Source organism: Saimiri boliviensis, chromosome 14 (assembly GCF_048565385.1).
Source record: "Saimiri boliviensis isolate mSaiBol1 chromosome 14, mSaiBol1.pri, whole genome shotgun sequence".
Classification (NCBI taxonomy): domain Eukaryota; kingdom Metazoa; phylum Chordata; class Mammalia; order Primates; family Cebidae; genus Saimiri; species Saimiri boliviensis.
Genome location: NC_133462.1, coordinates 87802406 through 87817292, shown reverse-complemented (window position 1 = coordinate 87817292; position 14887 = coordinate 87802406). Strand labels below are relative to the sequence as shown.

The window sequence follows — 14887 nt, the reverse complement described above, 5'->3', positions numbered from 1 at the left end:
ACAATCCAGAGTTCACACCAAAGCAACTTTCTGTGGTTGTACTTGAGAAAGAAGCAAAATCATTTTAGAAGGCAGGCAGAAGATGAAGGAATAGTGAGCAAAGACAACGGTATTGAAATTTAAACCAAAAATGCATACATAAAATAATAAGTCTATATTGTAGGAGTAATAGACAATATAAAATGAAACTGAAACACTGGTAAAGAATGGCATTTAAATGGTAAGATTAGCATTACAACATGCTAAGAATTTGGTTGGAGGGAAGTAAAAATAGCAACCTCAGGCTCTGTTAAATCGTATTAACAGAAAAATATTGCCTGATCTCACTTATATGTGAAATCTCAACTGAAAAACAAAACAAAACAAACAAAAAACTCAAATACCTAGAAACAGAGTAGAAATGGCAGGAGGTACAGGGAAATGCGGAGATGGAGGGGAAAGGCTGGGACGTTGCAGCTGGGTAGCATAAACATGCCCAGAGGTCTACAGAGCAGTATACAGGGTGCGCACGTGCGTGCAGACACACGGCACCTACGTGAAATGATAAAATATGTTCATTTGCTTGACGAATCACTTTACTCTATGTGTGTGTATACATATATGTAAACATCGTGTTGGAGACTTTAAATATACACAATAAAAAGAACTGTTAATAATATATCAGAGATATGCACTAAAAGAATAAAGATACAGAAAATCACTTGAAAAGTAGTCAAGGGGATAAAATAAATGATACAAAAATCTTCCGTCAATTTGTGGTAGTTTGTTTATAAAGACGGCCAAAATATTTAACTCTATTCCTCTATGCCCCTTTGTGAAATGACATTTCTACTCTTTCTGTCCATATTATACTGAAAGTACCACACAATGCAAAATGACCAGGAAAAAAAGGAAGGAACAAAACTAGAAAACAAATGAATAAATAAGTACATAAAACTGTCATTATTTGCAGTGATATTTCCAAGGACAATAAAAACAAATAGAAATCTTAATGAAATTTCAAACTTTTTAGCCAGATATTAAAGGAAACATAAATAAATGCTAGTCTGTACCATGCTCACAGATAGAAGGCCTTGATATCATAAAGATGTCATTTCTACCCAGTCTGAACTATAGCTTATGTAATTATGTCAGAATCCTAATAGAATTCTTTTGGTGGAAATTAATTCTTAAATTATATAGCAGAATCAATTACCAAAAGGAGGCATAAATCTAAAGAAGGTGGGAATCTAGCGTTTTCACATTTCTAGACTTATTAGAAGGCTACAGTAAATAAGACAGTAACAGGTTTTGTTACAAGGACAAATAATAAAAATAGGCCAATGCAATAATACAGAGAAAACCCAAGAAAGCTGCACACATATATGGAAAGTTCCTACCTGATAGAAATGGTACCACATATTAGAGAGAAAATGGCTTATTTCTTACATGCCACTAAACAACGAAAACAACATTATCTATATGACATAAATTTAAACATGGTTCCTATTGCAGATCATAGATAAAGATGAATTTCTAATAGACGATGGATTAAATGTGAAAGCAAAACGATACAATTTTCTTGAGAAAACAAAGGACATTATCTTTACAAACTTATAGAAGGGAAGGATTTCTTAAATAAGGCAAACATACGCACCGACAAGAAAAAGGTTGATAGATATCACTACATAGAAATAAAAAGAACTTTTAAGAATCAAGTCAGCAAAAGAAAAATGAAAAGACAAGCTCTAAAGTGGGAGGAGGGCTTGGGAAATTCATCTGATCACGTTTTAAAATCCTAAATATATAAAGCCGTCCTAATGACTCAAAAAGTAAAAGAGAAGTCAATAAAAAACAGCCCAAAGACTCGCACAGGCATTACAGAGAAAAGAAAGCAACTATAAATATGCGAAAACACATGATTTCTCAAAAAAATCAGGAAACTGCAAATGAAAACCTCAATGGAATATCATTTCAAAGAGTCAATTGGGTCAAAAAAAATGTAAAAAAAATAAAATCGAAGAACTAAGTGTTGGTAAGGATTGAACACAACTGGAACTCTGCTGATAGAAGGACAGATGAGAACGAACCATTTTTGAAAACACTTCAGCTTTACCTCCAAGGCTGAAGATTCACACACGTATCCCACGCCTCAGCAAACCTCTTAGGTTAGCAACACAAAAAGGGAGTGTGGATACGGATCAGGAATTGTGAGCACAAATGTCATCTCAGCATTTTCCATAATCACTAAGGGATACAATAGGATATACCATTTGTGCTGTTAAGAGTCCTACAGTCAAATAAAAATTAATGAAACAGAACCACATGCAAAAATATGAAAGAATTTCAAAAACAACCTTCAGTGGAGAAAAAAACTAAGCTGCAGCAGAGGATGCTTGTATTTCCAGTTACACAAAGTTCCTAATATTGTAAACAATAAGTTGGTTATGATTTACATTTCTAGCAAAACTATAAAGAATAAACATGGGAATGATCAACAGAACATACAGGATAATGGCTGTCTCTGAAGGGGACACAGGTGTAAGATTGGGGAAAGATAAACGGAATTGCTGACTGACTGATATTGATCATGTTCTATTCTGTGAGCTGAGTGTATGTGGCAACTGGTTTCATTATAATTCTTTAGATTGCATTTAGGTTATAAGGTATACATATAGATCTATAATAAAACCTTATTTTTCTTATATAAATTAGCGTGTTTCCAGCTGAGGTTCTACAAGGCGACACCCAGCCTTCTTGTTTCAGCTCTTACACTGTGAAAAGTGTCCTTGTCACCATCTATTTTGTGCCACATTTTCCACATCTTTGTGGAATTTTTGATAATTTCACTGTTTTAAATGGCCCCCAAGCAGAGTGCTCATATGTGCAAGATGGCTGTGATGTACCTTATGGAGAAAATATATGCGTTAAATAAAGTTCATTAAGGCATGAGTAACGGTGTTGCTAGCCACGAATTCAACACTAATGAATGAACGATATATATTAGATAAGGTGTCATTAAACATAACCACACATAAGACAAAGTTTTGAATGAATTAGTCGACAGGAATACGACCACAGGTTTGCAGGCACCTAACCTTGTACTTCCCTATAGGAACAACGGTTCTGTATTCACTAATTCAGTGTTCACAGTGACTCTGTAAAACCTAACTACAGAAAATGATGAGAATTCACTGTCTCATATAAATAGTGTAAAGGTAATAAAATGTTATATTTTGTGTTGAACATAAAATGAATAAAGTACAAGACTTTATGTTGTATGTATGTATCTAAACATATACATGCATATATGTTATCTTTATTATGTAGAAAATATAAAACAAAGAAATATAAAATATTTCTTAACATAAAAGGTAGAAAGCAGAAAGACACACAAAGCATGTAACCACTAATAAAAAACCATAAATACAAATGCATTTTTATATATGCACATACACACTTATCCGTGCAAATTATCTCTGGAAAAACAGAAATGAATCATAACATTGGTTAAAATAGAGGACAGTAGGCCAGGTGCAGTGGCTCATGCCTGTAATCCCAGCACTCTGGAAGGCTGAGGTGGGCAGATCATGAGGTCAGGAGTTCGAGATCAGCCTGATCATCACGGTGGAATTCTACTAAAAATACAAAAAAAAATTAGCCAACCGTGGTGGCATGTGCCTGTAATCCCAGCTACTTAGGAGGCTGAGGCAGGAGAATCACTTGAACCCAGGAGGCGGAGGCTGCAGTGAGCCAAGACCACGCCACCACACTCTAGCCTGGGCAAATGACAGAGCGAGACTCCAGCTCAAAAAAAAAAAAAAAAAAAAAATAGAGGACAGTAATAGTGAGAAGACTTAGATTCCATTATGGTCTTGTACTTTGTAATAGATACGTGTATTATTTAAATATTCCCATCACTCATTCATAGAGAAATAAAGAATGAGGCCAAGCTTTCTGTCTTAGACAATCACACAGATGGGAGCCCTAGTTACAATGTTAGAGAACACAGGTGGGGCAGGAGAACTGAGCCCCTTGTGTTGAATTGCCAGCGATTCCTTCTTTCATTCATCTGTGAATGAAAGAGGTAAATCTGTGCCGTGAATGAAAGAAGCAAATCTGTGAAGTAAACCTTTATTGGGAGTCTGTTATGTCCTAGGTGCTGAAGACACAGTATGGAACACATGGAGATATTTAGTGTAGGTGCCAGTGGCAGTATCCCAGTGGAAATCTGCGGGAGGCAGTGGTTACGGACTCCCATATGGAATTGATTCCCCGTCACTCCTCAGAGGCTCTTTGATCAAGTCTCATCTATGGTTGTAGAATGAATGATTGTGGCTGCTGGAAATCTAACCCCCAGAGAGAAGTGGTGATATGAACTATTTTTCTTTTCAGAAGAATCACTTCAAATTTATGCTTTTCAAATGTTAAGAGTGGCAGGAAAGGTACCTTTTAAAATGGAATCATCATTTGTCACTGCAATAGGGGAAAGAGTCACCCATCTGGTTCATGGTGTCCACACGAATGCTGTACTAATACAAAAGGGTGCTCATTTTGCAGTCTAGTTACTGGAGACTTTTGAGTTTCATTGATTACCTTACATGGGATTTCATCTGTATTTATGGTTTCTACCACCTGGCACTACACAACTGCACTATCTGGGCCTCTTACTATATTACAGCGATTTTTAAATTAAAATAAAATAGTGCTCCAGCCTCCTTTAAAAGATCTTGGTTCCAGCTCAATTTTGCCATCTATTGTATTCCAGCCAAGTAATGATCCCTCTGAGAATTTGTTTCCTAGTTGTAAAATGAAGATAATAATGGATGCTCAGACTGACCTAAAGAGTCATGAAAATAAAACTGCATGGAGTAAAAATGGGCTTTGCTTCACTCTTCAGCACAGCAGAAGTGGTATTAAGGCTTAATAATTGTTATCCTGTGAGTTTTTTTTTCCCACCAGTGCACCAGAAATTTACGGAACCCCCCCCACCCCACTTTCCCCTAAAGCACAATTACCTGCACAAAGTGGCAGAGGTGGGGGAGTCCCCCCAGGCTTGCTCCTGCACACTGGGCCAGCATGACCAGCACGGGGACACCTGAGCTATCAGGAAGGAGGGGGTGGCATGGGCAGAGGCGATGCAGGGGGAGGACAAGGTAGTGTAAGGGCAGGGGGTTCTGGCTGGAAGTCCTGAACCCCCAATATAAAGGGAGGAGAGAAAAAGAGTGGGGGATGTGTAGAGCCGGCGGGACCCTGAGAGCTTCGGAGGCAGGTGTGGGGAGGACACACAGAATGAAAAGAGGATAAAACCAGACCTTAGGATGCCGCCTCTGTCCTGGGTCTCAGGGAACATGGGCACATACACGCGCACACACACTCACATGCATGCATACGCAAATGCACACACACACACACACATGCATGTACACACACGCACGTGCACACATACAGATGCACATGCATGCATACGCAAATGCACACACACATGCATGCACACACAGGCACATGCATGGACACACATGCATATGCACACACACGCACATGCACGCACACACATGCACATGCACACACACACGCACATGCACACACATGCATGCACATGCACACACACACAGGCACATAAGAAAACACGCTCCTGTTGCAAGGGGGAGGGTCCCAGAGACCTGCCCTCATTCAGGCTAAAACCTCGGAGGGGCCCAGCAAGGGCTTGGACCAAATCCCGTAATTTACCAGTGCTACAAGTTTTTTGGTTTTCTCTCCAAAAAGGAAATTTTAAAATCTGCAGGAAAATCACACCAAATTCAAGAAAATTTAAAAATCTACAAGAAATCGCACCAAATTCATAATGGCAAAAAGTGGTTTGCTTCAAAGACCATTATGCTTCTTTTTCAACATTACGTGGTCAATGAGGGAAGATTACACCAAAAAATCAAATGTGTTTTCATTACTGGAAAGTTTCTTTATCATATTTTCAGAAAAAGAAAGAAACGCAACATGAAACATGCTCACCCTGCATAGACAGTACTACTCCATATTCATTTCTGATAAAGATACCCACTACTAGAGTTTCCAGTCGTAGGCACAGTTAACAGCCACTGCGTTTCACCATCCCTTTGTTCTCGAGTACAGCATTACCAATACTAGGGACAGTATATTTAAGAGCTGAGATTTCAACATTCTTTTAATTATAAGCATGTGATTACAGATTTATGCATTTTCATTTTGGTTCTATTCCCCTCGTTCAGCCACAATTTACTATGCTTAGTTTAAAGAAGAAATGTTTGGGAAAAGAGGGGGTGGAAGTATGAAGAGCAAGGTCAGTGAAAAATCCCATTAGCTATTTTTGATTTATAAAATCACGGTAGGGACTTTATGTAATAGCATGGAGAGAACCCCCCACTCCTTTTCAAAAAAATTCGCCATTCATCCAAAAAAAATTGTGCTTAAGTTTTAAAATATACACTTATCAAAATGTACCATATGATTAAAAAGGCAGTGAAGGCCAGCAAAGGAGAACCAGGCTTCCACTTCTCTCCCAGTGACTTCAACATTAGCAGATTCACACATAAAGGTCATCCATTCCATCTGAGGTTCTTTATAGTTCAGTGATAATGTGTTTTTGTGTGTGTGTATAGTTTGTCCAAAACACAAATTAGATTCAAAAATAAAGAGACAGAAAAAAGGAAGAAGTGTGATGAGTTCTGAGAGATACATTAGGAAAACATGAGTCTCCAAGCGATCTCATTTATCTCATCTCTTTTTATACCACATTTTCTGCTATTAAAGAAATAGAAAATTAGGCTGGGCGCAGTGGCTCACGCCTATAATCCCAGCACTTTGGGAGGCCGAGGTAGGTGGATCACGAGGTCAAGAGATCGAGACCATCCTGGTCAACATGGTGAAACCCCGTCTCTACTAAAGATACAAAAAATTAGCTGGGCATGGTGGCGCGTGCCTGTAATCCCAGCTACTCAGGAGGCTGAGGCAGGAGAATTGCCTGAGCCCAGGAGGTGGAGGTTGCGGTGAGCCGAGATCGCGCCATTGCACTCCAGCCTGGGTAACAAGAGCGAAACTCCGTCTCAAAAAAAAAAAAAAAAAAAAAAAAAAAAAAAGAAATAGAAAATTTAACACCAAACTGCAAATAAATGCTGAGTGACCATCTGGAGATTAAGAATTGGTTGTCTTCATCACACATGCCCAAAAACAAAACCATCACATACATTGGTTTTATGACAGAAAAACCCTATGTCACACATTGTTCCTCGTTACATATGTGACAGAAAACAGAGATAAGCTAAGTTAGAGTAACTCTGATGGGGAGTTCAGTCCAACACTTATGCATCAGTTATAAGAGCTGTACCATTCTAGGTCTTCGCGTCTATGTTAAAGGCTCAGAAAACTAGCATCTGCTCATACCAATCCAAGAAATGTGTTCCATCCACTGACCTCCACCTTCATATCCACAATCCTACGTGTTGTTCAGTCCTCATTTACTCAGTCCATTTGAACACGTACTGTTACGAGTATTCGTATTCACTCTTTTCTGAAACCCTTCCCAATTCTGGCTTCCACAACAAAAGCCTCTGTCAATTTTCTTCCTATCTACATGACTACTAACACCTGTTTTTCACAATGTCCAATACTTAGTCTCAGATCTCTATGCCAAGTCCAACTCGTATACCTACCTGTCTACTGGGCATGCCCACTTGGCATGTTTACATGTGGGTAACCATGCCAACCATTCAGATCTTTCCCTTTGCATATTCTCTATCTCAGTGATTACTACCCTCACTCAACCAGATTCTCAAACCTAAAATCTAGACATCTATCCATCATCTCCTTGTCTGTTTGGCTCTATCTTACTTTCATCCCTCACAGCTATTCTCTCTTCAGCGTCATCACTACTTCCTTAGTACAAGGTCTCTCATTTCTTTACCAGCTTACCATAACAATCCTTTTTTTTTTTTGAGACTGAGTCTTGCTCTTATCACCCAGGCTAGAGGGCTAGAGTGCTATGGCACGATCTCAGCTCACCGTAACCCCTGCCTCCTGGGTTCAAGTGATTCTCCTGCCTCAGCCTCCTGAGTAGCTGAGATTGCAGGCATCTGCCACCCTGCCCAGCTAATTTTTGTAATTTTTTTAGTAGAGACAGGGTTTTGTCATGTTGGCCAGGCTGATCTCAAACTCCTGACCTTGTAATCCGTCCATCTTAGCTCCCAAAGTGTTGGGATTACAAGCATGAGCCACCATGCCCAGCCACCATAATGATATTGTAAGTGGTCTCCTGTTTCCAAGTCTGACCTGCCTCCATTGATCCCTTGATCAATGGGAAACTGTTGCTTCCCAAAAACGACTTCTGCTCCCCAAGACTTTCCGATGTGCGGCCTTACCACTCACTACTCCCTTCCCCAACACAACTACCAATTAACTTGTATGCATTTATTTGCATCATATTTTTTTCCTTCTTTAGTTTAAATTTTCTCACCCCCTCATCATCCTTCTAAGAATCAAGTATCACAGTCACAAAAAAGATTTGTCCTCTCCACAGGTGAATATTTAGCACACTTCTTATAGTTTCACGCTATATAAGACAGAGTACATCTGAGTGCTGTTGAAGGAATCGAGCCCAGAAGGAAAACGTGCAATTGCAGTTGAGAGAGAAGAAGATATAACTCTAGGAGTGGATTCCTGGATAAAAATAGAAGTACTGGGTCCAGAGCATGCGGGCAAGAATCTGCCTTTAGTGAGAGCAGGGCTTTTCTTCTCTTGTAGTGAAAGATGCACAGAAAATGCAGATTCAGATGCTGTTGGTTTGCAGATGTGATGCCGGGTAGGTGTGGGAGCTTCTGTATAATCATGTAACTGTTTTCTAATTAAGGAATAAGGTGAGGTTATCATTAGAGTCTTGGGTAAATGGAACAGGAAGATTGCAAAGGTTTGAGAAGGGAAGATAGAAACAAATATCAGAAATAGAGACAGCTAAATTTGCAAGGGAAATCTAGTAACGCTGTTGAGAAAAAAAGTTATGTCAGTGGGTTTATGAATTTAAAGTGACATTCGTCAGCGTCCTTTTAAGGACCTTCCTGCACACAAAAATGGTCCGCTGCTTAATATCGTGGTGCAAATATAGAGAAAGCAAAGAGATGAGCTTAGTAAGGGTTGCTGGACCTATTCCTGGTGAGCAAGACAACATATACTATACTGGACATTGTTCTAGGGATAGGGGTACAGCAGGAAGCAAAGCAAAACTACCTTCTTAATGAAGCTGAGATATTGAGGAACAAATAAATGACGCAGTTCCAGGCAGTGATAAGTGTTTATGAAGAACATAAAGCTAGATGGCGGTCAAAACAATTATTGAGTCAGTATATTCTCAATTTTCCCAAGGAGGGTACACGTCAAGCACCTTCACAAACAATGAATGTCTTACAACAGCAGGGCTAAGTTCTCTAAATCTGCCTATTCTAGAGCAGAGTTGACAGCTGTTCCCAGTGAGGAGGTGTTTAAACAGAGACCAGGAAATCTTGCCTTCAGCAGAACTAGGAAGATAGGGAGGGAAAAGTGAATGGGTTGCAGGGCTAGATGAATTCCATAAGATTCTTAGAGTGTGGGCCACAGACCGCCCAATAGCTGAATTACAAGGATAAGAGATGTTTCTATTACACAGACGGAGCTAATGGAACAAAGATATTTGGGCAGTATTGGGGATAGCTTCTTGAATTGTTGAAGAGATTTTAAGGTTTGAGGATGAGGCACATTAAAAAAGACTGCTTGTATATATAAAACTATAATCATACCCATATAAATGAATTTAAGCACAGAGGCTGATGTAAGAATACTATTATTGATAAAAGCCTAATTATAAGCAAAGATTTGGCATTTATTTGTGCTAAGATGGTATTTAGTTTATAATTTTAATTTTGGAATCATTTCCTGATGGACTAGAAGAAACATGGGGCAAAGGAATTGGCTATATTCTTAAAATTTTATTATTTTAATTTTTTTTAGAGACAGAGTCTTGCTCTGTTGGTCAGGCTGGAGCAATGGCACTCACTGCAAACTCTGCCTCCCAGGTTCAAGTGATTCTCCTGCCTCAGCCTCCTGAGTAGCTGAGATTACAAGCATACACCACCACACCAGCTAATTTTTGTATTTTTAGTAGAGATGGGGTTTCACCATGTTGGTCTGGCTGGTCTCAAACACCTGGCCTCATGTGATCTGCCTACCTCAGCCTCCAAAGTGCTGGGATTATGGGCATGAACCATATGCCCGGACTTACAATTTTATTTTAAGGGAGATAATATGGTTGGGCTTTGTGTCCCCACCCAAATCTCATCTTGAACTATAATCCCCATAATCACCATGTGTCAAGGGAAAGACCAGGTGGATGAAATTGAATCATGGGGGCGGTTTCCTCCATGCTGTTCTTATGATAGTGAGTGAGTTCTCATGAGATCTAATGGTTTTATAAGGGGCTCTTCCCCCTCCATTCAGCATTTCTCTTTCCTGCCGCCTTGTAAAGAAGATGCCTTCACCTTCTGCCATGATTGTTAGTTTCCTGAGGCCTCCTCTAGACACGCTGAACTGTGAGTCAATTAAACTTCTTTTCTTTATAGATTACCCAGTCTCTGGCAGTTCTTTATAGCAGTATGAAAATGGCCTAGTACAGGAAACATATTTTGAACTCCATTGTTTCCCTACATGTTATTGAAAACAGCTTTGAGAGTGACTATGTTTAAAGCTAGACTTTTATTCTTTCCTATTTTTGACATGCTTGATCTATACACATTTGCTGTACATAGGTCTCTCCACAGAATTTTCTGTTGTTCTTTATGTTGTTATCACCTGTCTTCCAGGTAATGCACAAAGTAAGAAGGTCCATTAAGACATACATGTTCTTATTCACTGCTGCAAATCATACCCAACAGAATACCTGGACATATTGAAAGCACTAAAATAATTTTTAAATGAACGAATAAACATAGAAAACTCAAACAGATGCAGAGAAGAAATAAAAAGGCAGCTGAAAGTGGTGGAAGAGGAGCCATGAAGACTCATCTTGTTTTAACTTAATGGCAAAAAGTGAAGCATTTCCTACTTATAAAGTACACGGGTTAGTATCCTTACAACATTATTTTCATTTAACATGGAGAAGTTTAAAAAATGTTGATAACTGAGTTTAATAATAAGGGGATTAAAAGATCTTTCTGTAAGACTGTTAATTTCCAAAGAGATACTTACACACTGAGTATGACTGGGCAATCCTGTCTTTCCTACCCGTGAACTACTACACAAATCCTAACCACCTCTAACTGCCTTTTAAATCATTATAAATGACCATCAGAGATATCATGTTTGACTGATCATCTGTGTTTTGAAAGCACAATTCCTAAATTCCAAATATGTTGCAAAATATAATTTCACTATTCAGTATAGAAAACACTAGTCTCAATGCCTGATCTATAAAATGCATATTCAAAATATTATATAATAAATCACATATAATGTGACCAAGAATATGAGTGACATTTATTTACATTTTGGATGTGAAATCCAGTAAATTGCTTGACCGCTTTTTTGAATAAATCCTAGGATTAAAGATTCCTTTCTTCTCATAAGACAAAAATGAATATTCTATGCTTTTACCTATATTACTTTGTTACATTTTTTAAAAAATATGCTACATATTCTTGATTCCAAAACCCCACTACATGGAAAAAGCAAGATTCATTTTCATTCACTAATAAGAGCAGAATGAGTTTACTGTGTTCCCTAATATTTAACTACTAAAGGACTAATGATTTCGGTCAAAGGATTCTTTAAGAATCAATGAGTAGATTTTCTACTCTGAGTTATGAGGACCTCAGAATTTGAAAATGATATTCACCTTGATTTATGAGTTTCAACAGAGTTCTGTTTCAATCTTCATAATTATCTTAAATGATTAAATAATATTTTCCCATTTTAAGAAAGCCGTGCCTAACATGTAACCAAATTGTAGTATGACTAATTCATTGTAAATCATCATTAATGATACTTGAACAACCTATAACAACCAATAAAGTATGGAGCCAATCTTCAGAGTGTTCTTGGCCTCAGTCTCAAGCCATGTCAGCCTCTAGGAGAATTCCTGAAACAGTAAGAACTTTCCCAGAGCATGGCATGATATAAATCTGATCTCTAGAAGAGATAGAACATTCCAAAGTTGAAATATTTTGAGTACCAAATGCTTTGATATAATTATAAGTTTCAGTGACTTCAAACATCAAGACTTTTAATAGATGTTTTTCCTCTTAACATTTTTGTTTATTATCTTCTAAAATTTTCCATCCCTACTTATCTCCTAGAAATGCAGGATGAGTCCATGAGATAACATTAAGAAAGTTTTTAAGCTCTCTGGAAGAAAGGTGTTGACTATCCAGAGGTATTAGTGTATCCCATTTAAAAAGAGCAAATAATGCTCTGAAGATCTAAAGAACATCAATGCATTTTATTCTTCGGGTACAATGTTTTGACAAGCCAAATAAATACCAGGTTGAAATGAGGTCATTAGCACAATTAAAACATAAAAGAATACGATCTAATTTTCTATCACAAAAAGCACAGAATTTTAAATATCTTTCCAAAAATGAGCTACTTTAACTAATATCTATTGTATTTACTGTCATGCTAACAAACAACAATAATGATTATCCACAAAATAGCATGTTTAGCAAATTGCTAGCCTCTTACAACTCTGTGACTCATAATTCAACTTAATCTGTTTTTCTGTAATGTCAAAATAAGCCCTTTTAAAGCAATACACATTTTAAAACAATGCCTTGTACCTTTTTTTCTTTTCTGCTGAAAGAGGAGAAAAACATAACACATCTCTTTGGAATTTACCTTGACTAATAAATTGTTCCATGTTTTCTTTGAAAGGTTGCATATGCTCTTTTGAGGAGACCTGGTATACTTTCCCTGCTTCAACTTCACAGGCTGAAATGAGAGAGAACATTATTTAGAGTGTCACACTGTTAGTGGAGCATTAAGACAATTTTTAAAACATCTTAGCTAATGTTAGAAAACTCCATTAACTTCCCTAATCAGCATATGTTTTACACACATTTGGAGACACCCAAATGTGGACATGAGAAGCCAGTGACCAGGGATTCCGTTTAGAGGGCTGTAAAAAGAAACTGTGCAGAATTTATAATCTCAGATTATTTCCAAACCAATCAGCTGGGCACGTTATATAAGCGCTAAACCTCAGTCTCTTCATCTGTAAAATGGGCGTGATAGCAAAGCCTGCCTCACAGTGCAGTTATAAGGATTACATCTGTTAAGAGACATCGAGTGTTAGAATGATGCTTGGCACAGAGTAAAGCAATATGTAGCTATTTTCTATCATCATCATCAACATTATTATCAACTGACTTCTAACAGAATTTTATTCCTAACTAAAGTCCAAATTTCTGAAAAAAAAAAAAAATAACATGGGTGGTATTATTAGTACAGCATCCAATAATTTTGGAGCATATATTACATGTCAGATCATTTTATCCATTATTTAATGTAATCTTTAGAATTAAGCCCATAAAGTAGACATTATTACCTCCTTTTACAGTTGAGGAAGTTAAGGCTCAAATAAGGCCCCACAGATAACAAGTAGCAGATTCATAACTAAAATCCTAATCTAACATCAAAGTTCATCCTCTTTCCATGCCTGCGGCATCGTAAATATCTTAGGTAATCTACAGATTCCACTTGGGTTAATATTAAGAAGTACCTCTAAGAAGATTTCTGAAGAAATGCCTGCCATTAAGGTGACATCAAGAAACCGGAGCCAGTAAGAAAATAATTCAACAATGAAAAGTACATTTTTAAAGACAAAACTTTGGATAGAACACATCTGATGCAAAAACAAGAAAACAAAAAAACCAAAAAACTTCTCAGTACAATTCTTAAAGTAAGGTTGCCATTTCTCCCAAAAGAATTCGTCATTGCATTTCTAACATGTTTTCTTTCTTTTATAAAGCTATAGTTTCCTCTTTTTACCCTCCAGTTCATCAGCTTATCTAAGCATGGGAATACAGGAAGGCTATATGATTAGCGCACATTCTTCCCAGCAAATGTACATGACTTTGGGCTTGGTAAAATCTAAGACCAGTGTAGGCAGATCCAGGGTGCTTTCTGTCTGTCTGCTTCTCACTCCTCACCTGTGCCCAGGTAACCTCTTGCAGGTTGGATGCTGCAGAATTTCTAACCCATATCCATGGCCCATGTATTTCATAGCTCCAGATTCAACATATGAAACTTCCACCAACACAGAATGCCTCACAGACTTCTCTAAACTTGGCACCTCTCTTATTCTCCCTTCAGTGCTGGAACTACCACCTAACCTAAGTAACTTAAGCCAAGCAGGAAGAGTTCTTCTCAACTCCCTCTCTTTATTCCAACATCCTGTTGTTTTTACCTCCATTCTTTAGTTGGCCCCATCTTCTCCATTCCTGTTCTGTTCTGGTACAAATGCCCTCACTGGTCCTCCTCAGTCTACTGTGAAAACCTCTTATCTTGGCTTCCCATCTCCAATCCTCCACATATCCATGCTCCTCCTCATAGCCTTAAAAGCCATCCAGAAGACCCATCCACTTAACCGAAAACTGTTCAATGACCTCTGCACTCACAGCCACACCCTGAATACAGGAAAAACTGCAAAGCCTACACCATGACATGCAGCACTCGTGACAGTGTAGGCCTTGCCAACTTTCAAACCATCCATCTCTCTCTAGTCCCAGTATCTTCCGCAGACGCAATGCAAATTCTAATCTCTAGACCCAACTGCCCCTGGAAAGCATTCCCTGACCTCCCAACAGGGCCTGCTTTCCTCCATCCTCTGCCACTTGTCTCGAAGCAGGACGTGGCATCC

The 14887-nt window shown here is 38.2% G+C and overlaps 1 protein-coding gene across 1 annotated transcript in view; it reads right to left on the bottom strand.

Annotated features, from left to right (window-relative positions):
- The window catches only part of FMN2 (formin 2), a 381705-nt gene that overhangs the window by 106974 nt on the left and 259844 nt on the right, over positions 1-14887 (bottom strand). The window contains exon 14 of the mRNA XM_039464306.2: positions 12865-12957. Within this exon, the coding sequence (XP_039320240.2) occupies positions 12865-12957 (93 nt within the window). The remainder of the gene's footprint in view (positions 1-12864; positions 12958-14887) is intronic.